The following is a 23,766-nucleotide window of genomic DNA, read 5'->3' as shown; positions in this document are numbered from 1 at the left end:
AAAACAATAGAATCAATGAAATGAGCTGGTTCTTCAAGAAAATAAAACAGATAAACCCCTAGACAGACTCATCAAGAAAAAAATAAACTATACACATGTAAATGCCATCAGAAATGAAAAAGGAAAAATCACGACAGGCACCTTGGAAATACAAAAATTGTAAGAGAATATATGAAAAATTATACACCAACAAACTGGATAACCTAAGAAATGGACGACTTTCTCGAAAAATACAACTTTTAAGACCAGCCCAGGAAAAACCAGAAAATCTGAACAGACCAAATACTAGCAATGAAATTGAATTGGTAATCAAAATATTACCTAAGAATAAAACCCCTGGACCAGATGGTCTCATACTGAATTTTTTTTATAAAGGTATCACTAAAATACAATCTTGTGAAGGTTTCACATGAGGAACATTGTGGTTACTACATTCCTCCCTATTATCAAGTTCCCTTCACGTAACCCACTACAGTCACTGTCCATGAGCACAGTAAGATGCAGGAGTTAGCAGTTGTCTTCTCTGTGCTATATTGCCTTCCCTGTGACCATCCATATTGTGCTTCACAGCTGAATTTTTAGCAAACACTTACAAAAGACCCAATATCCATCCTTCTTAAAGTCTTCTAAAAAGTACAAAAGGAGAGAATACTTCCAAACTCATTCTATGAGGCCAGCATTACAGTGCAAAAAAGGAAAATTACAGACCAATATCCCTGATGAATGTAATCAAAAAACCCTCAACAAAATATTAGCAAACAGGATTAAAAACTACATCAAAAAGGTCATGCATCATCACCGTATGGGATTTATTCCAGGGATTCAAGGATAGTACAATATCTGAAAATCAACCAACATCACACACATTGACAAAGAGGACAAAAATCAACACGATCATCTCAATTGATGCTGAAAAAGCATTCAACAATACTCAACACTCATCCATGACAGAAATTCTCAATTAAAAGTGCATAGAGGATATGTAACTCAGCATAGCAAAGGCAATGCATGAAAAACCCACAGCCCTACACTCCCCACTCTGCCGAGCACTCCCCAGGTTCACTCCCCCTTGCCTGCTGACTTGCTGTGCAGGTAGGAATGTTCACTCAAAAGCTGAAATATATTTCACTAAGATCAGAAACAAAACAAGAATGCTCAATCTCCCCACTTTTATTCAACAAAGTACTGGAGGTCCTAGTCACGGCAATCAGACAACAAACACAAAGATATAAAAGGCTTCCTAAGTGTTAAGGAAGAAGTTAAACTTGTCAGGGTTTTCAGATGATATGCTATTATACATAGAACCTAAAGACTCCACCAAAAAACTGAATGCAGCAAAGGTCCAGGATACAAAATTAACACAGAATCTGCTGCTTTCCTATATTGTAAGCATAAACTAGCACACAGAAAATCAGAAAAACAACTCCATTAACAATTGCAGCAAAAATACCTAACCAAGCAGCTGAAAGACCTAAACACTGAAAATTACAAAACACTCATAGAGCAATTAGATAACAATAAATGGAAACCTATCCTCTGTTCATGGATAGGAAGAATAAATGTTGTCAAAATGACCATCATGCCTAACACAATCTACAGTTTCCATGCAATCCCTATCAAATACCAACGGCATTCTTCAACAAACTAGAACAAACAGTTCTAAAATTCATGTGGAACCACAGAAGACCCTGAAGAGCCAAAGCAATCCAGAGAAGGAAGAACAAAGCTGGGGGATTATGCTCCCTACAGAAACCAAGACAGTATGGTACAGGCACAAGAACAGACCCATAGATCATTAGAACAGAATAGAGCCCTGATGTAAACCCACACATATATGGCCAATTCATATATGATAAAGGAGCCATTGGTATAAAATGGGGAAAAGACAGCCTCTTCGACAATTCATACTGGCAAAAATGGACAGCTTACATGTAAGAGAATGAAACTGGATTACTGCCTAACTCCATTTAGAAAACTAAACTCAAAATGGATCAAAGACCTTTGTAAGTCACAAAAAGTAAAACTCTTTGAAGAAAACATAGGCAAAAATCTCTTGAATATAAATGTGAGCAACCTTTTACTGAACACATGTCCTTGGGCAAGGGAAACAAAAGCAAAAATGAACAAATGGGACTACATCAAACTAAAAAGCTTCTGTTCAGCAAAGGACACCATCAGCAGATCAAAAAGGCATCCTACAAATGTATTCCTTAATGACTTATCCCATAAGGGGTTAATTTAACACCCAAAATATGTACAGAAGTCAACAGGGAAAAACTTACAAAGACAGCAATCTAGTCCAGGTGGCTCCCTTCTGTTGCTCTTCTTAGCAAAGACAACAGAAACTCCCTTAATTTCCCGCTCCCCTACATGCCCCACTCTGCCGAGCACTCCCTAGGTTCATTCCCCAAACTCTTCACTCCTCGATTGCTCGCTTGCTGTGCATGTAGGAATGTTACAGATACAGAAGCAGAAAGATATATATTGCTCCCTTTGCCCCTGTTCAGGGCTCAGACTTTTGGGAGATTACTTCCCTCTGAGCCCGCCGGTGTGAAGTAAAGCCTCAACACTCCAAGACGACCGAGTGCCGCCTGGTTCTTCCGTCAATGATAGGAGCCTGGTACGGGTTTTTTCATTATTTTCCGTAACAAAGTCAAACAACTCAATACCCAAAACCAAGCAACCAGATGAAGAAATGGGCAGAGGATGTGAATAAGAGTCTTTTCCAAAGAAGAAATTCGGACAACTGACAGGAAGGTGAAAAGATGCTCCACATCGCTAATCATATGAGGGTGAAAGTAGTAACCACACTGTTTTTCTTGTGAAACCTTCGTAAGAGTTCACTTCATATCAATAAAAAATGCCGTAAGATATCACTTCAATCAGTTAAGATGGAGAGGGAACAACTGTTCTCTCCTCTCCGCAGTTCCTGATGCATAACTGGTTGGGTATTTTGGGGTGACTGCCAGTTACCACAGAGGCTAGCCCACAGACGTGCTCCTGGTGCAAGGGGCGGGGAAGGGAGAACAGTCAAGAGCAGAGAAGGGAAGCTTGGAGAGCCAGTAGGGAACAAAGTCTGTCAGAAGGAAGCGATGGAGCCCTGGCGCTAGGAGAGTATTAAGCCCATGCTGGGAAGCAGGGGGAAGCAGCGCCAGAGCCAGGAGAGACTGAGACCTACTGCCTTGAGAGTACAAACTCGTTTTTAAGCCCTACAACTTGCTCTTCTCTTTACTCGGTCTCAGCAGAGCAGGAATGCGTGCGCACGTGTGCGTGCATGCGTGTGTGTCTAAAACATTATCTTGTGTACCTTATGTACATATACCTTTTAGTTTATCAAGGACACTTCAGTAAGGCAGAGGAAACCAAACAAAAATTCCTGTATCTGCTTTCTCAAAATTTTGTAATAAAAATAGAACGTATCAAAGAAGCTTATTACTCTGTAGTGGTAACTTTAGCACTTGTAACCATTTTGCCAAATTTGGAAAAAATTCCAAGTATAGTTAAACCTCTGTTAAAGAAACCTAATAATAACGTGATTGCACTTAAAGGAAAAGGAAAAAGAAGCAGAGAACGCAAAAAAAGTTACAGGGAAGAACCTATATGGAGAATTAAAAAAAAAAAGCAACGAATACAGTTGGTATTTATTCAAAATTAATCACTTTTAAATTCCAAGGTCAAAATACAACCAAATAAAAGATACGACAGTCATAGGGCATAAATACCCAACTAAACACTGGCATTTATTAAATGCCTTAAGAAATGAATTTTAAAGATGCAGTGAAAATTAAACTGCTTGAGAAGAAAGTTGGAGTGGCTATAATTCAGAGCAAAATAGAGAGCAAGGAAAATTATCAGGGAAAAAAAAGGGTCATTGTGGAGTAAGTGGTAGTTTCCAGAATTTACCGCCTGGCATATGAATGGATGTTTACTGCTGCAGCCTCAGGTGGTTCTGGGCAAGTAGTGGAGATAAAATGGCCATTCTCTCCTCCCCTCAGTTCCTGGAACCTAACTGGTCTGCTGCCTGCCATCACCAAGGAGCGGCTCATAGAGTTCTTCCAAAAAGGGGAGGGTGGGAAACCAGAGTGTGCTGTGGCTGCACGAAAACGGCGCACAGAAAAGCACTTTGCTAGCATGGAGTGCGGAGAAAGTGTTAGGCAGGAAAATAGATCTGGGCAGGGTGGAAAGAGAAAAAAAGGCCAGGGAAGTCCATTAAAAAGACCCAGAGTTAATGAATTAAAGCTTGAAAAGCCAAGAGCTACTTGGCCTGGAATGTTTGAATATTGCCCAGATAAAGGAAGGTACTTCGGCATAGCCCATCTTTATTATGTTAATCATCTGGGCCCAGTTTATTTTTTACCTTTACCTACATGCTGTTTTTCTCTCCTTTCACCACTGATCAAGTAGTTTGTTTCCTAGGCAATTCATTTACTATGCTGGTCCTGCCATAAACAACATAGTAAAAAGCAAGAAGGATTCCATCTTAAAGACTGTATTTTAATACCCAAGAAGTTAAGTAAGATTCTTAACTAACTCTTTAGCAAACAGACAATAACTCATCCCTCCTTGGGGCACAGGGCAGGCAGTCTTAATTGATATGCTCCCAAACCAGTAAGCTGCTATCCTGGGAGGGGGCCAGAGCAGTAAACTTCTTATGTCAATTTTGAGAATTACCCAGAGGACTGGTAAGAGACTCTGTGTCTCAAAAAGATAAACATCTTGAGGAGAAGACCACTTAAGTTCACCCTTCTAGCTCTCTGTCACATTCCTGAAAAATCCTTAAAAGGAGGAATCCCCAGCCTTTCAGGGCGCCTCCCCTCCCTGAGGTTGCCTGTATTTTTTCTCTCTGTAAGTAACTTTAAAACTTTCACTGTTTCACTACTGTGTCTCTGCCCTTCAATTCTTTGTTCCAGGAGGGACAAGAACCAAGGAAAATACACAATGCCCCCCTAACAAAGGTAGTGCGGGAAAGCACTGGTGTTGAGATAGGTAGACAAATTTGTGTTGCGTTGGTGTAGACTTTCCGTTCTGCATGACAAGAAAAAGTACTAGAGCTCTTCTACTTACAGGGCACAACCATGTAAATATATCTAACACTATTTACCTGAGACTTAAAATGGCAAATCAAATTATTTTATACTTTTTAGCATAGTAAGAAAGGAAGGATTCCATCTTAAAGCTAAGATTCCATTTTTAAAAGCCAGGAAGTTAGGAAGTAAGAATCTCCACATATTTCAGCAAACAGACAAGAACTCAGTCCACCTTGGTGGCAGGGCAGGCAGCCCAGACTAAGGTTCCCAGAGGGGAGCTGTTCCCCTTGTGAGGAACTTATACTCGTGTTAAGTTAATTTTGCAGAATTACCTAGAGGACTGATAACAGAAGTGACTTAGTGTATCACACTAGAGATAAGCATTTTTGAGACCACTTTACAAGTTCATACCCACTGGCCCTTTGAAAAATCCTTAAAAGAAGGAACCCCTAGGGGATTCAAGATGGTGGCACGAGAGGTGAGACAGTCCAAAAACCACAGATAGTATGAAGATATAGCGAACACAACTAACTCTAGAACAGCAACAGGAAAGAAGGCTGCACCCGACTGCATAGAGACCCTCAAGGAAGAGGGTAACGTACCAAAGCCTTGATCCAGCAGGACCTAAGCCCTTCCACCACCCTAGTTCACCAGCAGGAGGAAGAGAAATGGAGCAGGGAGGGGGTGGAAGCCCAGAACTGCTGAACACCCAGCCCCGGAGGCCTACTTTGGAAAACAAATCTACATTGTATGGTGCCCTGGAGGTTGGTGGGGTTGGGGAGCAGGGACAGGTGGAGTGCTTGAGAGACTGAGATTCCGGCCCTTTGTGCAGGGTAAGAATCCCCACCTGGCCGCTCTGGGACAAAGGAAAGGCGTGTGGTCTAAGAGGCTTCCTTGCAGCAAGATGGCTGCTGAAGGTGCAGGGTTTGCACGGAGCTTGCTGCGTGGGAGAAGGGAGAGGCAGACAAGATTGTCCGCGGGCGCTCTGCCCAGCAGATTGGGAACTTTGAGGAGCTTCGGGAGGTCCAATCCCCCTAGCTGGCTACTCAGCTTGGAGGCCCCCCACACTGACACTCAGACTGCTGCACCTTCTCCTGGCCTGCCGGCACCTGCTCACAGACCAGCAGTCACTGCTGGCATCAGGCCAGCCGGAGGGAGGCCCCTAGAGACGCCAAGCACGGAGGGTTACAACTGTGTGCTTGGCCCACTGGCTCTGACACTGGAGACGCACTGCAGCCGGAAAGCAGTGTCAATTTAGCTCTTTCCTCCTCCCAGGCTCCAGCACCACTCCCCTATGACCCCCATCCTCACGTAGTGGCTGAGCAGCTCCAGAGACTAGAGCTTCTGGACACTAGAGGGCACCACACAAAACTGGCCAAATGAAACTGAACTCACCAGTATTCCTGAAAGAGAGTTCGAAGTAAGAACTATAAACATGCTTACGGAGGGGCAGAAAAATATTCAAGAACTCAGGGATGAATTTAAGATGGAGATTCAATCATCAAGACACTCCGTACCTGAAATGAAACATGTGAGGGATTTAAAAGAAGATTGGATGTAGTAGAAGAGACGGTAAATGGAATAGTAATTAGAGAAGAGGAATACAAAGAAGATGAGGCACAGAGAGAAAAAATAATCTCTAAGAATGAAAGATCATTGAGACGACCGTGTGACAGTTCCAAACGGAACATTACTCTCCTAATAGGGGCACCAGAAGAAGAAGTGAAAGAAAAAGGGACAGAAAGTGTCACTGAGGAGGCAATTGCTGAACACTTCCCCAATCTGAGAAAGAAGACAGTCTCTCAAGCCATCAAAGTGTTAGGCAGACCTCCCAACACAAGGGATCCAAGGAAGACAACACCAAGACATAAAAAATAAAGTGGCAAAGATCAAGGATAAGGACAGACTTTTAAAAGCAGCTAGAGAGAGAGAAAAGATCACATACAAAGGAAAACCCATCAGGCTATCATCAGAATTCTCAACAAAAACCTTACAGGCCAGAAGGGAGTGGCATGATGTATTTAATGCAGTGATGCAGGAGGTCCTAGGACCAAGAATACTCTACCTGCCAAGGTGATCATTTAAATTTGAAGGAGAGATTAAACAATGTTCCGATAAGCAAAAGCTGAGAGGATTTACCTCCTACAAACCACCTCGACAGTGCATTTTGGAGGAACTACTACACATGGAAGTATTCCTAAGGCTAAATACATTTCACCAGGCAAAATAAAACCACAGCAAAGTAGAACAATTAATTACTGAACAGATGCAAAATCAAATCAACTACCCCCAAAGTCAATCAAGGGATAGACAAAGAGCTCAGAATATCACACCCAACATATAAAGAAAGGGAGGGGGAAGAAAAAGGAGAAAAAAACAAAAAACAACTTTTAGGTTCTGTTTTTATTAGCACAGAAAGTGAGTTAAATTAGACTGTCAGATAGTAAGGGAATTACCCTTGAACCTTTCATAACCACAAATCTAAAGTCTGCAATGGCAGTAAGTACATACCTATCAATAATCACCCTAAATGTAAAGGCTCTGAAGGCACCAATCAAAACACAGAGTCACCGAATGAATTAAAAAACCAGACCATCTGTATGCTACCTGCAAAAGACTCACTTCGAACCCAAAGACATACACAGACTGAAAGTAAAGGGATTGAAAATGGTATTTCATGCAACTAATAAGGAGAAAAAAGCAGGAGTTGCAGTACTTGTATCAGACAAAATAGACTTCAAAACAAAGAAACTCACCAGAGACAAAGGAGGACATTACATAATGATAAAGGGGGCAGTCCAACAAGAGGAGAGAACTATTATAAATATCGACGCACCCGAAAGGGGATCATCTACATACGTGAAACAAATACTAACAGAACTAAAGAGGGAAATGGAATGCAATGCACTCATTCTAGGAGACTTCAACACACCACTCACTCCAAAGGATAGATCAACCAGACAGAAAATGAGTAAAGAGACGGAGGCACTGAACAACATATTACAACAGACGGACCTAACAGACATACACAGAACAGTACATCCAAACGCAACAGAATGCACATTCTTCTCAAGTGCACATGGAATGTTTCCCAGAATAGACCATACACGAGGCCACAGAAAAAAACCTCAGCAAATTCAAAAAGACTGAAATTGAACAAACCAGCTACTCAGATCCCAAAGGTATAAAATTAGAAATAAATTAACACAAAGAAAATGAAAAAGCACACAAACACATGGAGGCTTAATAACATGCTTCTAAATAATCAATGGATAGATTATCAAATAAGAAGAGATCAAGCAATATACGGAGACAACTGAAAAAAACAACTCAATACCACAAAAATCTGTGGGACAAAGTGAAGGCCGTGTGAGCTGCAAATATTACAATACAGGCTGACAACAGGAAAGAAGAACAGCCAGAAATGAACAGTCTAAACTCACTAGACCGTTTTTGAAACTAGAAAAAGAAGAACAAAGTGAGGCACAAAGTCAGTAGAAGGAAGGACATAATAAAGATTGAAGCAGAAACAAATCAAATAGAGGAGAATAAAACAACAGAATCAGTGAAACCAGGAGCTGATCCATCAAGAATATAAACAAAATAGATAAACCCACAGGCAGATTTACCAAGAAAAAATGAGAGTCTACACACATAAACAGAATCAGAAATGAGAAAGGAAAAATAACTATGGAGACCACAGAAATACAAAGAATTATGAGAAAATATCATGAAAAATTACATAGTAACAAACCAGATAACGTAATAGAAATGGAACCAGGAAGAAACGAAAATCTTAACAGACCAATTGGCAGCAATGTAATGGAACTGGTTATCAAAAATACCTAACAACTAAAGCCCTGAACCAGATGACTTCCCCCCTCTGAATTTTATCAAACATTCAGTGAAGACCTAAAACCAATCCTCTTTAAAGTTCTCCAAAAAGGAGAAGAGGAGGGAATACTTCCATACTCATTCTGTGAGGCCAACATCACTATAATACCAAAAACAGGCAAAGACCCCACCAAAAAAGAAAACTACAGACCAATATCGCTGATGAACACAGATGCAGAAATACTCAATAAAATATTAGCAAACCGAATTCAAAAATACACTGAAAGGATCATCCACCATGACCAAGTGGGATTCATCCCAAGGATGCAAGGATGGTACAACATTCGAAAATCCTTTAACATCACCCACCACGTCAATACAAAGAAGCACAAAAACCACATGATCATCTCCATAGAGGCTGAAAAAGCATTATACAAAATTCAATGTCCATTCGTGATAAAAACTCTTAACAAAATGGGTAGAGAGGGCATATACCTCAAAATAATAAAGTCCGTATATGACAAACCCACAGGCAACATTATACTTAATGGCGAGAAGCTGGAAGATTTTCCCCGAAGGTCGTGAACAAGACAGGGATGCCCACTGTCCCCACTTTTATTCAACATAGTACTGGAGGTCCTAGCAATGGCAATCAGACAACACAAAGAAATCAAAGGCATCCAGGCTGGTAAGGAACAAGTCAAACTGCCCATTTGCAGATGACATGACATTGCACAGAAAATAACCCTAAAGAAAACACTCCAAAACTACTACAACTAATGTCTGAACTCAGCAACGTTGTAGGTTACAAAATTAATACACAGAAATCTGTTGCATTCCTATACACTAATGATGAGCGAGCAGAAAGAGAAATCAGGAAAACAATGCTTTTCACAATTGCATCAAAAAGAATAAAACACCTCGGAATAAACCTAACCAAGGAAGTGAAAGACCTATACCCTGAAACTACAAGACTCTCCTAAGAGAAATTAAAGAGGACACGAACCAATGGAAAATCACCCCATGCTCTTCACTAGGAAGAATTAATATCGTCAAAATGGCCACCCTGCCTAATGCAATCTACAGGTTCAAAGCAACCGCTAACTAAATACGAACAGCAGTCTTCAACGAACTGGAACAAATGGTTCTAAAATTCATATGGAAACACCAAAAAACCCCGATTAGCCAAAGCAGTCCTGGGAAGGAAGAAGAAATCAGAGGGATCTCTCTTCTGAAATTGAAGCTCTAACACAGAGCCACAGTAATCAAAACAATCTGGTACTGGCACAAGAACAGACCCATAGTCCAATGCAACAGACCAGAGGGCCAAGATATAAACCAAACATATATGGTCAGTAAATATACGATAAAGGAGCCATGGATATACAATGGGGAAATTACAGCCTCTTCAACAGCTGGTGATGGCAAAACTGGACAGCTACATATAAGACAAGGAAACAGGATTATTGTCTAACCTACACAGAAAAATAAACTCAACATGGATCAAAGACCTGAATGATGAGTCATGAAACCATAAAACTCTTAGAAAAAAACTACAGACAAAAATCTCTTGGACATAAACACGAGCAACTTCTTCATGAACGTATCTCCCCAAGCAAGGGAAACAAAAGCAAAAATGAACAAGTGGGACTATATCAAACTAAAAAGCTTCTGTACAGCAAAGGACACCATCAGTAGAACAAAAAGACATCCTACAGTATGGGAGAATGTATTCATAAATGACATATCCGATAAGTGGTTGTCATCCAAATTATATAAAGAGCTCACACACCTCAACAATCAAAAAGCACATAATCCAATTAAAAAATGGGCAGAGGAGCTGAACAGACACTTCTCTAAAGAAGAAATTCAGATGGCAAACAGACAAATGAAAAGACACTCCACATCGCTTGTCATCAGAGAAATGCAAATTAAAACCACAATGAGTTATCACCTCACATCAACTAGGGTGGCCAGCATCCGAAAGACAAACAACAGATGTTGGCGAGGATGTGGAGAAAGGGGAACCCTCGTACACTGCTGGTTGGAAAGAAAACTAATTCTACCATTGTGGAAAGCTGTATGGAGGTTCCTCAAAAAGCTCAAAATAGAAATACCACTTGACCCAGGAATTCCACTCCTAGGAATTTACCCTAAGAATGCAGCAGTCCCATTTGAGAAAGACATATGCACCCGTATGCTTATCACAGAACTATATACAATGAAAAGAACACAGAAGCAACCTAAGTGTGCAACAGTACATGAATGCACAAAGATGTGGTACACATTCAGCCATAAGAGGAAAAGAAATCCTACCATTTGCAACAACATGGATGGAGCTAGAGGGTATTGTGCCCAGTGAAAATAGCCATGCAGAGAAAGACAAGTATCAGATTATTTCACTCATCTGTGGACCATAAGAACAAAGACAAAAAAACTGCAGGAACAAAACAGCTGCAGACTCACAGAACCCAAGAATGAACTAACAGGTACCAAAGGGAAAGGGGCTGGGGAGATGGGTGGGGAGGGAGGGACAAGGTGGGTAAACGGGCATTATGATTAGCACACATAATGTAGCGGATGGGGGGACACGGGAAAAGCACTATATACAGAGAAGACAAGTAATGATTCTATAGCATCTTACTATGCTGACGGACAGTGAATGTAATGGGGTATGTGGGGGACTTGATAATAGGGGAGTGCAGTTACCATAATGTTGTTCAAGTAACTGTACACTAATGGTATCAAAAAAAAGAAAGAATCCTTAAAGAACTGAATTCAGCAAAGCTGTTAAAGTACAAAATGAATAAAAATCATAAAAAGTGAATCCCGCCTACATGAGGAGCAAAAAGGATAAAATACTCAGGAAAAGATAAACCTAATTAGTAAGATACACAGCAGTGTTTGAAGCAAATAAGTCCTAAATAAACAAGACAATGTATACTCATGTACTGAAAGATTTAGTATTATTTAGATGTCAATACTACCCCTCTACCCAAACAGTCTACATATGTAATGTTATCCCTTCCAAAATTACAATGGTATTGACTGCCAAAATGTAAAAACCCATCCTAAAGTTCATATAAATAACAGAATTTAAAAATGAATAGAATTTTCTCTGCAGACGCACAAGAAGCACAAGAAAGGATTCTTGGAATCACTCATCACTAGGGAAGTGAAAATCAAAACTGCCATGAGATACCACATCACTGGGATGGCTTTTACATTTTAAAAAAGAGAGAAGAAGAAGTAGGGGAGAGAAAGTAGAGCTTTGGTACTTGACTGGTGTGAGTATACCATGGTGAAACTAATGTATAAGTTGGCAGGTCCTTAAAAAGTTAAGCATAGATTTACCATGTAATCTAGCATATTCAATCCAAGTATATACTCAAAGGAACTGAAAATGCATTCAAACAGTTATTTGTGTTCATAGCAATGCTCAAAGCAGTGTTTTTCATAATAGCCAGAAACAGAAACAATCTAAGGATCCACCAACAAATGAATGCATTAACGAAAACATGATATAGTTGTACATCTGAATATATTCAGCCTTAAAAAGGAAGAGAATTCTGAAATATGCGGCAACATGTATAAACCTTGAGTACATTATGTCACGTGAAACAATCCAAACACAAAAAGACTAATATTGTGATTCCATTTATATGTGGGATTGACTGTAGGCAAATTCATCTAGATAGAATGTGGATTAGAGCTAACTAGGGCTGGAAGGTTTGGTGAAACGGCTTTTTCAAACCAAGAAAAGCTTACTTTCCTAAAGAAAAGCAAATTAATTCTTTAGAAAAATTTGGGGTGACAAAAAGTTTAAGAAATAGTGATGATGATAAAAACTCTCAGCAAAGTGAGTGTAAAGGGTAGATACCTCAACATAATAAAGGCCATATAAGATAAACCCACAGATTACATAGCAATGGTGAAAAACCTGCCAACTTATACAATTTTCCTCACTGATTAGGATGAAGACAAGGATCCTGACTCTTAGCACTTTTATTCAACAGAGTATTGGAGGTTCTAGCCACAGCAATCAGACGAGATGAAGAAATAAAAAGGCATTCATATGGCTAGGGAAGAAGTAAAACTGTCACTATTTCCAGATGATATATTATATAGAGAAGACCCTAAAGAGTCCACCAATACCTATTAGGAAAATAAGTGAATTCACTATAGTTTCAGGATACAAAATTAAGCAGAGAAATCTGTTGCACTTGTATACACTAACAGTGAACTATCAGAAGAATAAACTAAGGAAAAAGAAATAGTGATGATGACTGTACAACACTGAAAATGTTCTTAAGGCCACTGAATTGCCCCCTTAGAAGTTGTTAAAATGTCCAAATATCTTGTTATGATTATATATGCCACAACAATAAAAGCCCGGTAAAAGGAAAAAAATATCAGCACTGCCGTTTAGATAAGAAGAAAGTAGCACAGATTAAGTGAGACATGTTGAAGGTTTCATAAACACCAATGTGCCATGTAGACGAGAATAAGTCTCATTTGACTTCAAAGATGTTTTTATCAAAATTAATCTGTTTTTGCTCAAAATAATGAGGCGTGCCTTCCTTCCTAAAACACAAAACAAAACAAAACCCTAAAGAAAAAAATAATCACTTACTTGCTGGGACAGTGCAATAGTAAGTCAATGATAAATGTTTGCCAGGCTCTTTCTTTACTAAGTGCATCCAAAGCTGTTGGAAGTAGAGCAAAACATAACGTCATCACTTCGAATCCCTCACAGCAAACCTGTTCATCTTCTGTATCTGGCTCATTACTTGCATTGGTGATCTGTAAAATTACAATCAGGAGTCAAATTACCCAGTAATACATTTTTTATTTTCATTTTTTTTACTAAGGTATCATCCATATACATTCTTCTGAAGGTTTCACATTAAAAATAACGTGGTTACTACTTTCACCCACATTATCGAGTTCCCCCCATACCCCATTGCATTCACCGTCCATCAGTGTAGTAAGATGCCACAGATTCTCTACTTGTCTTCTCTGTGCTACACTGTCTCTCCCATGATCCTCCCCACACCAGGTGTGCCGATCGTAACACCCCCTAATCCCCTTCTCCCTCCCTTCCCACCTCTCCCCTTTGTTAGCAGCTAGTCCCTTCTTAGAGTCTGTGAGTCTGCTGCTTTACTCCTTCAGTTTTGCTTCATTGTCACCCAGTGATGCAGGTTCAGGAAAAAATTCTTAACCTGTATCTAACCTGTATTTAAATGTAGCTAACATTTAAAACTTACCTAATCTCTAAAGTGGCCTGTCTTCAGTCCCTTCATCTGCACTTCTGAGACCCTCAGAAAAATACCCCCAAAGGGGATTAAAGGTGTCTGATCACAAACACTAAGTGTCACTTGGGTGAGTGGTAAAGTTCTGCATCAGTCAGTATTCCTTCCTAAACAATCCCTCTGGCCCTGCAGTTTGTATTTTTGATTAGTGTGTAGTTTTTATCACACAGCTTACTAAGATGCAATCTTGTTTAAAAAATTACTTATCCCTATACCAATGTTCAAGAAGGCATTTCCAAACAAAAATATAATCAAGTAGGCAGCTAATCATTTGTAATCTGCCTTTACTCATCGAAAAATAGGTACAGTTTATGTCTGGCAAACAACATTTAAATATTCCAAAAAGGGAAGCTGTACAAGGCTATTACCTACCCACTTTGCTCTCTTAAATATTACAGAAGTGACTATCCAAGACAAGTAAATATGACTGGGGATTCAAAGAGCTAAACAAAATCTCATTTCTGCAAGTAACTGCTTAATTCAACAAAGCTTAGGGATAATACCAAAATGGTACACTTTTCCTGCTTTTGAGTGCTCTAAATGAGCCAAGAAAATACTTGTTAAATGTCAATTCCACAGCAGACAATTACCAAAATTCATTCAGGACAAAAAAAACTGAGAAAGAATTAAAGGGAACTAGGAAAAGAAAATCCATTATATTTTCAACCCAAGAAGTTAAAAAAAAAAAGTTTCAGAAAAAAGCTGCGTTATACAGAAACCCTGAAGTCTTTTATTTTCAAAAATAACTCATATATATTCTCATCTGAACTGCATCTAGAAGTTCACTATAAACTACTAGATACGAATGACTTTTTCCTTAAAAAACAGCAGACACGAAACTTTGGTCATATGTACAACTAACAAACAAGGAATATATTTTTGTACTAATTCTTACCGTCATCTCGTACATTTTAGTAATTTCTTCATTTGGGCTAAAGACTAGCTCTAATGCCCCACATCCTGATGCCCAGACGATTTTTTGTATAGCTCTAATTACACAAGTATCAGGCATATATCTTGAAGCCTGAAAAAAAAACCAGTAATTTAAAGTGCTGATAGAATATCAAAGTGAAATAATCAGAAAACAAAACTTTCTCCTTGTTAAAGAGGTAGTATAAGTGGTTGTAAATTAAGTGAATGCTTCACATTACCCTTAAGGTCCAAAGTAGTAATGGGTGCATTTTTAAATACCTTTACATCAAGTCATAAAATATAGTAGATGAAGAACAAACATTATTGTCAGCTACAGTCACAAAGTATGCTTTAGGCTAAGATCTAATCTGGGCTCTATAATACTTTTCATAAAAATTTTTAGAACATGGGAAAATCCAGCCTTTCATTCCTATGTATGTCTTCACCCAGAAAGAAGATGCACCCACAGAAGCCCTTATTTAATGAATTTTCAAAGTAGTTCTATTCCCAAAAGTCAGAAACTAGTATAATTCAAATGTCTACTAATGCAACAGGAGGAAAGCCCATAAAAAGTAGTATTACTCAAAATGGAATAAAGGACAGATGCAAAATATAACACTGATAATTTCAAAATTATGCTGATGGAAATAATGCAGACACAAAAGAGCATACAATATGATTCCAGTGATGTAAATTTAATGAAACTTAAGAAATTTACATGTAACAAAAAGCAGAATGGTGGTTGCGTGGAGCCAGGAGGAGAAAACTATTGGGGCTGATGGAAATTCACCTAGAGTGTGTCATTAAACATCTGTCAAAACTCACCAGATGGTTTATTTTGATCTAGTTTATGCAACAGAAAGTATAACTCAAAAAAATCTGTTTAAAAACTTTTAAAAAGCACTTTCTTACTACTAGTATTTAGATAATATTAACATGAAACTTCATCTAAAATAATAAGACTGACACAGTCTCAATAACCTCAAGTTCAGCATCTTTATATATTTGAACAAAAAGAGACTGTCAACAGTAATACAAAATAAAACCACCCAAAATGCCAGAGTCTTCAAATTTTGATACTAACCTCACCAGATATTTGCTGAGCAAGACGTACAGAAACATTTCTAAGCATGTATTCAGATGACGGATTAGGCATGCTCTGAAGGACATTTTGTAGTATCACCATGTGATCGTGAGTAACTTGGTTCATCTGAAAAAACACAACTTTTTACTTGGAATAAACTTGCACAAAACTAAATTTCAAAAATCTGCAGTAACCAACCCAACAATATGCTACTTAATCACTGCCTCTGTCTCAGGATGTCATCTTTCTCCGTCTACATCAGTGTTCCTTATTTACAATAGAATTAATGGTGATCTGCATAAAAAGTATCCCAGATGCCCAACACTATAGACACCCTCTCTCACTTGCCTGTTAAAATATAATATTGCTCTGTAAACTCCAATTTCAGACTAACTCAATACTCTTCCTACAACAGGGTTCACTCTCACTTGAAGCAGGTGACAGCCCTCTGAACACATCTTTTACACGTCTCTGGGCAAAGCCTTTTCCTCTTTCCCAAAAGATTACTATGCTTGCTGTGAAATGACTGAGCAAAATGAGGGTACCAGATAAACAGACTTTCAATTTCTCATCCTCTCATCTTTAATTTATACCTCTCACTTTCTGTCACTCCAGTCTTTAAGCTGTTCCTTACTTTAGTTCAAAGGTTCTTTTGCTACCTGTGTTCTAATTTTTATCCCTCAAACTTGCTAAAAAGTCTGCACAGATTCACCACCCACCCTCTCTACCTTTCTTTCACAATCAAGTTTTGTTAAAGAAGTTCTTAAAAATACATGTTTTAAGGAATTTAAGACTTTGGGATGGTGGTTCCTGCTGTCACTAGTTTGGCAAATCATGTAGAAGTCTGATTTGGTGTAATGCTTCCTTCCAGTTACTCTCTTTAACGTCAATTAAGGGAAGCTGAAATTTTCATTTAATTTACTGTTCTACACATGTGATTTTCATCTTTCACAGTCAATACTTGAGGGTCTACTGGCCAGCTACTACTAAGTAAGATTTCAAATTAAAAAGATAGTATAGAGGACTCTGGGAAAAAAGATGGTGGAGTAGTAAGATTAAGGCAGAAACCTCCTGCAAAAAACAGAGAACATGAAATTATAGCAAATATAACCAACCCTGAAAATAACATGAAGACTGCAGAACTACATACGCACATCAGGGAGGAAGGGAAGAAGAGGGGAAAGTGGCAAAGCTGATTATATGGTGGGACCTAAGCCCTCCTCCACAGGCAGGAGGAAGAGGAACAGAGCCGGGCGTGTGTAGGAACCCATGATTGCTGAACACCTTGCCCTAGAGATCTGGGAGCAGAAACCCACACTACATGGTGCTCTAGTAATTAGAGGGCCTGGACAAAACAGACAGGCTGAATGAACACTTGGAAGGCAGTGATTCCAGCTGTTTGTGGAGGATAGGCATGTTCTACTGGTCTCCCTGAGACAAAAGCAAAGAGGGAGTTGGAAAGGCTTCCTAGCAATGAGAGGAGCGCTAGATGGGTAAGGGTTACACAGAGCTCTCTGCTGAGGTTGGAAAAGGCAGGTGGAAAATACCTCCCCAGCCCACCCTCAGCCTAACAGCTTCGGAACTCTTGGGAGACAGGGAGGCTTTGTTCCCCTCCCCGGTAACTCAGCCCTGAGGCTCCTCCTTGCAGCACGTGGCCTGTGGATGGCCCACTTGGCTTGGAGGTGGTGTCATACTTTGCTGCCAGATAGGCAGGGGGAGACCCTCCCAGGTTTCATGGTCCTATACTGGGCCAGCTGAGGATCTGCCCACAGAAGCCATACCCTGGAGGCTACTTCCTCCCGGCAAGCACTGGTTCCACCTGCCTGTGACCTGTGCTTTTGCTGCAGGCCAGGTGGAGAGCAGCTCTACTCACAGCAGCTCTATTGGTGCAGTCCTGAGGCTCTTCCCTCCACATGTGGTCTGTGAACAGCCCATTTACCCTGACACTGGTGTCACACCTCACTGCTGGGGAGTCACAGGGAGATGCTCTCAGCTTTCTCAGTCCTGTTTTGGCCAGCCAGCCCCAGGGGCTCCTTCCTCCCAGGAGGCGCCTGCCCTACTTGCCGGCAGATCATGCTATTGCTGCAGGTTGGGGAAAGGGTCGCTCCATTCACAACAACTACAGCAGAGCAGCCCCATGGCTTCTCACTGTGTGTCAATGAGCTGACGGCTCACACAACCCATCTAAAATCAGGTCATTACAAGCTAGACCGAAAGGAACCCAGCCTACTGCACACCAACAGTTGGGGCTCCTGCACCGGAAAGCAAAATTGTTTAGAGATTCTGGGCACTAGAGGCATCCTGCATAAATCTACTACTCCATAAGAAACACTGAAAATATGAGATGACAGAGAAATTTGATCCAAACAAAACTGTAAGACCTAACATCAGGAAGAGGGCTGAGTGGAACTGAAATCACCAATCTTCTGGATAAAGACTTCAAAGTAGAAGTTGTAAACATGCTCATGGCTCTACAGAAAAATATTCAGGAAGTAAGGGAGCACACCTCAACAAAAAGACAACCTGCAAAAAAGTCACTCAGAGGTGAATAAAACAGTATCTGAAAAAAAAATGCAACAAGGGGATTTAATAGCAGGCTTTCACAGGATGAAGAAATGAAAAATAATCAGGAAATTAGGGAGCAAGTAAACAGTGCAGCCAAAAAACAGGAAAAAGGATCACTAGGAAAGAAAGAATAGTTTATTAAGAGAGCTTTGTGACAAAACCAAACGGAACAATATTAGCATAACAGGGGTACCAGAAGGAGAAAAGACAAACGGATAAGAAGTCTTTCTGAAGGGATAAAAACTCTCTTTGAAGAAGTAAGTGTTGGAACCTTCACCAATCTGGGGAAGGAAATTACACCCAGGTCACAGAAGAGAAGAAAAGCCCTAACAAAAGGATCCTTAGGAAGGCAACAACATGACATATAATAATTAAAATGGCAAGGATCAAGGACAGAGCACTGCAAACAGCCAGAGAGAAAAAAGGTAACTTATAAATGAAATCCAGTAAGGCTTTCAGCACACTGCTCAGCAGCAACCTTACAGGCCAGAAGGTAGTGGCATGATATGTTTAATGTAATGAAACTGAAGGACTTCCATCCAAGAACATTCTACCTGGCAAGAAAATCATTTAAATTTGAAGCACGAAATCAACAATACTCAGATAAACAAAAGTTGGAGGAATACACCACCACTATTCCAGCCCTAGAGGATATGTTCAAGGCACTGTTCTAGATGAAAATGTTCCTAAGTCGAAATAGCTGTCACCAGTGAAAATAAACTCACAGTAAAGGTAGTAGACCAGTTCATTACCAGCAAATATGAAATTAAATCAACTACTCACAAAACCAGTCAAGGAATACACAAAAAGTGAGGAATATGACACCTAGTACGTTAAGTGTGAAAGAGGAAAAAGGGAGGAAAAAAAAAGTACCTCTGGACTGTGTCTGAAATAGAGTACTCAGCAATTTAAGGCAGACAGTTAGATAGTAAAGAAGCTGCCCTTGAGCCTTTGGTAACCACAGATTTAAAACCTACAATGGTAATGAGTACACATCAATCAATAATCACCTTTAATGTAAATGGACTAAGTGCACCAAGCAAAAGATATAGAGTGGTACAATGGATAAAGAAACCAGAACTGAGAGATGGCTCAGCATGGTGGTGAGAGTAGGGCTGCGGAAATCTCCAAAAACCATACATATTTTTGAAACTACGACAGATACAACTATTCCTAAAAGAGAGAGAGACCAGAAGATACAGCACAATAGCCAGGCTACACCTACATCTGCGAGAACGCAGCATCTCACGAAAAGGGTAAGATACAAGTCGCAGCCCGGCAGGAAACGAGTGTTCCCCCGACCCCGGCTCACCAGTGGGAGAAAAGAAGTTGGAGTGGGGAGGGAGTGGAAGGGCAGGCCTGCTAAATAACCAGCCCTAGTAATCTGCACAGGGAGCAGAGACACACATTGCATGGTGTGCTGGACATTAGAGAAACAGAAGGGTAGCTTCCGAGACAGACACTGCGAGCAGGTCCCCACAGCAAGCTGCCCTGGGAAAAGAGAGAAGCGGGCCCTTTTTAAATCTCTTAAAGGGACAAGGGCTTAACGGCGGAACAAAATTGTCCCAGTACACTCTGCCCAGCAGGCTGGGAATCTTGAGAAACTTCCGGCCCCCTAACTCCCTGGGGAGTAAAGCAGCCCCGAAGCCCCTCACGGCGATAAGCACCATGCCATTCATTCCCCCTGGGCAGCACTGCAGGGAGACCGGCTGACCCGGCAGAGCTGTGGAGCAGCCGGAGAGTGGCCCCGCCAACATCAACCACGCAGAGTCTCCTGCAAGCATGCAGCTAACTGGGACAGGCAGCGGAAGCTGGAGCAAGATCTGGAAGGCAGGAAGAGGCGCTGTTCTCAGGAGAACACACCAGCACGGGTGTGAAGCCCTGCCCCTGCAGTCCTCTAGGCTAGCCTGAGGGCGGCCCTGACTACCGCAGCTCAGGAGATCATCCCAGAGACTGCTTCCCGATGATTAAACTCATATGTGGAGTATAAGAAACAAAGAAAAAGACTGAAGGAGCAAAACATCAGCAGACTCACAGAAACCAAGAATGGACTAACAGGAAAGGGACTGGGGAGGATGGCTGGGAAGGGAGAGACAAAGGGGGGAAAGGGGCATTATGATTAGCAGACATAATGTAGGGGGGAGGAATGGGGACAGCTCTACAACACAGAGAAGACAAGTAGAGATTGTATAGCATCTTACTATGCTGACAGACAGTGACTGTAATGGGGTATGGGGTGGGGACTTGAGGACGGGGGGGAGTCTAGTAACCATAGAATCTCAACATAATAAAGGCAATATATGACAAACCCACAGGCAACATTATATTCAACACGGAGAAGCTCAAAGCTTTTCACCCAAGATCAGGAAAAAGACAGGAACGCCCACTCTCTCCACTGTTATTCAACATAGTACTGGAGGTCCTACCCATGGCAATCAGACAAAACAAAGAAATAAAAGGACTCCAGATTGGTAAAGAAGAAGTCAAACTGTCACTATTTGCAGCTGAAATGATACTGTACAGAAAAAACCTAAAAGACTCTATTCCAAAACTACTAGAACTAATATATGAATTCAGCAAGGTTCCAGGATACAAAATTACTACACACAAATCTGTTGATTTCCTATACACCAAGGACGACCTAGCAGAAAAAGAAATCAGGAAAACAATTCCATTCATGATTGCATCAAAAAGAATAAAATACCTAGAAATAAACCTAACCAAGCAAGCAAAAGACCTATACCCTGAGAAGTACAAGACACTCTTAAGAGAAATTAAAGAGGACACTAACGAGTGGTAACTCATCCCATGCTCTTGGCTAGGTGGAATAATTTTGTCAAAACGAACATCCTGCCTAAGGCAATATACAGATTCAATGCAATCCCTATCAAAATACCAACAGCTTCCTTCAACGAACTGGAACAAGTAGTGTTAAAATTCGGGGCCAAAGACCCCGAAGAGCCGAGGCAATCCAGAGAAGGAGGAGTAAAGTTGGCGGACCTCACTTCCCAACTTCAAGCCCTACTAAAGCCACAGTAATCAAGACAATTTGGCACTGGCACAAGAACAGACTCACAGACCAGTGGAACAGGATACAGAGTCCAGACATTAATCCACACGCACGTGGTCAACTAACGTACAATAAAGGAGCCAAGGACATACAATGGGGAAATGACGGCCTCTTCAACAGTTGGTGTTGGCAAAACTGCCCAGCTACATGCAAGAGAATGAAACTGGATTATTGTCTAACCCCATACACAATAGTAAACTCGAAATGGATTAAAGACCTGGACGTAAGTCGTGAGAACTGTCCATAAAACTCTTAGGAAAAGACAGCCAAAAATCTCTTGGACACGGACATGAGTGACCTCTTCATGAACATGTCTCCCCGGGCAACAGAAACTAAAGCAAACATGAACAAGTGGGACTACTTCAAGCCGAAAAGCTTCTGTACAGCAAAGGACACCATTAGTAGAACAAAAAGGTAACCTACAGTATGGGAGAATGACATATCCAATAAAGGGTTGACATCCAAATTATATAAAGAGCTCACACACCTCAACAGGCAAAATGCAGATAAGCCAATCATAAAATGGGCAGAGGAGCTGAGCAGACACTTCTCCAAACAAATTCAGACCTCCACTAGGCACATGAAAAGGTGCTCCAAATCGCTAATCATCAGACAAATGAAAATTAAAACCACAGTACGATTATCAGCTCACACCAGTCAGGACGCCCACCATCCAAAAGAGAAACTATGAAAATGTAGGCGAGAATGTGGAGAAAGGGGAACCCTCCTACACTGCTGGTGGGAATGTAAGTTACTTCAATCACTGTGGAAAGCAGTATGTTTCCCACAGGAAAGGAGGTTACTCAAAGAACTCAAAATAGAAATACCATTAGACCCAGGAATTCCACTCCTAGGAATTTACCTTAAGAATGCAGCAGCCCTGCTTGAAAAAGACATAGGCACCCCTATGCTTACCACAGCGCTACCTACAATGCCTAGAATCAGAAGCAACCTAAGTGTCCAACACTACATGAATGGATAAAGAGGATGTGGTAAATATACACAATGTAATATTATTCAGCCATAAGAAGAAAAGAAATCCTACCACTTGCAACAGCACGGATGGAGCTAGAGGGTATTTTGCTCAGTGAAAAAAGCCAGGTGGAAAAAGACAACTATCAAATGATTACACTCATGTGTGGTGAATAAAAAGAAAGGAAAAACTGAAGGAACAAAAGAGCAGCAGAATCACAGAACCCAAAACTGGACTAAGTTACCAAAGAGAAAGGGACTGAGGAGGATGGGTGGGAACGGAGGGATAAGGGGATAAAAAGGGCATTATCATTAGGAGATACAATATAGTGGGGGACTCATGGGGAAGACTGTACAACACAGAGAGGACAAGTAGTGATTCTATTGCATCACTACACTGATGGAGAGTGACTGTAATGGGGTTTGTGGTCGGCACTCGAAAATGGGGAGGAGTCTAGTAACCATGTTGCTCAGGTAACTGTACATTAATGATACAAAAATAAAGGAAGAAACAAGAACCATCTATGTGCTATCTACAAGAAACTCATCTCAGATTCAAGGACCTACATGGAATGTAAGTGAAGGAAGGGACAAAGATAGTTCACACGAATTATAGGCAGAAAAAAGCAGGAGTAGCAATACCAGTACGTGACTAAAGAGATTTCAAAAGAAAACAAGTAACAAGATACAAAAAGGGCCTTACATAATGAGAAAGGGGTCAGTCCAACAAGAGGATGTAACCATTATAATCAGGCCCTCAAAAGAGGAGCACCTAAATATGTAAAACACAGAACCACAGAATTAAACAGGTGGACAGAATGCAACAAATTTGTATCAGGAGACTTTTAACACAGCACTCACACCAACAGATCAACTAGACAGAAAATAAAGAGACAGAGACTCTGAACACCACATTAGAACAGATGGACCTAACAGACATCTACAGAACAGTCTGCCCAAAAGCAGCCGTACACACATTCAAGTCCACGT

The 23,766-nt window shown here is 40.6% G+C and overlaps 1 protein-coding gene across 2 annotated transcripts in view; it reads right to left on the bottom strand.

Moving 5' to 3' along the window:
• Positions 1–23,766, bottom strand: part of LOC130682133 (probable ubiquitin carboxyl-terminal hydrolase FAF-X) — a 164,592-nt gene that overhangs the window by 61,836 nt on the left and 78,990 nt on the right. For both annotated transcript variants that reach the window (XM_057496276.1, XM_057496275.1), the window contains exons 23-25: positions 16,170–16,295; positions 15,069–15,197; positions 13,495–13,664 (exon numbers count right to left, since the gene is read on the bottom strand). In XM_057496276.1, coding sequence (XP_057352259.1) covers positions 13,495–13,664; positions 15,069–15,197; positions 16,170–16,295 — 425 coding nt within the window. The remainder of the gene's footprint in view (positions 1–13,494; positions 13,665–15,068; positions 15,198–16,169; positions 16,296–23,766) is intronic.

Source organism: Manis pentadactyla, chromosome Y (assembly GCF_030020395.1).
Source record: "Manis pentadactyla isolate mManPen7 chromosome Y, mManPen7.hap1, whole genome shotgun sequence".
Classification (NCBI taxonomy): Eukaryota; Metazoa; Chordata; class Mammalia; order Pholidota; family Manidae; genus Manis; species Manis pentadactyla.
Note: the sequence above shows the minus strand (reverse complement) of the source record. Positions and strands in the feature narration are given on the sequence as shown.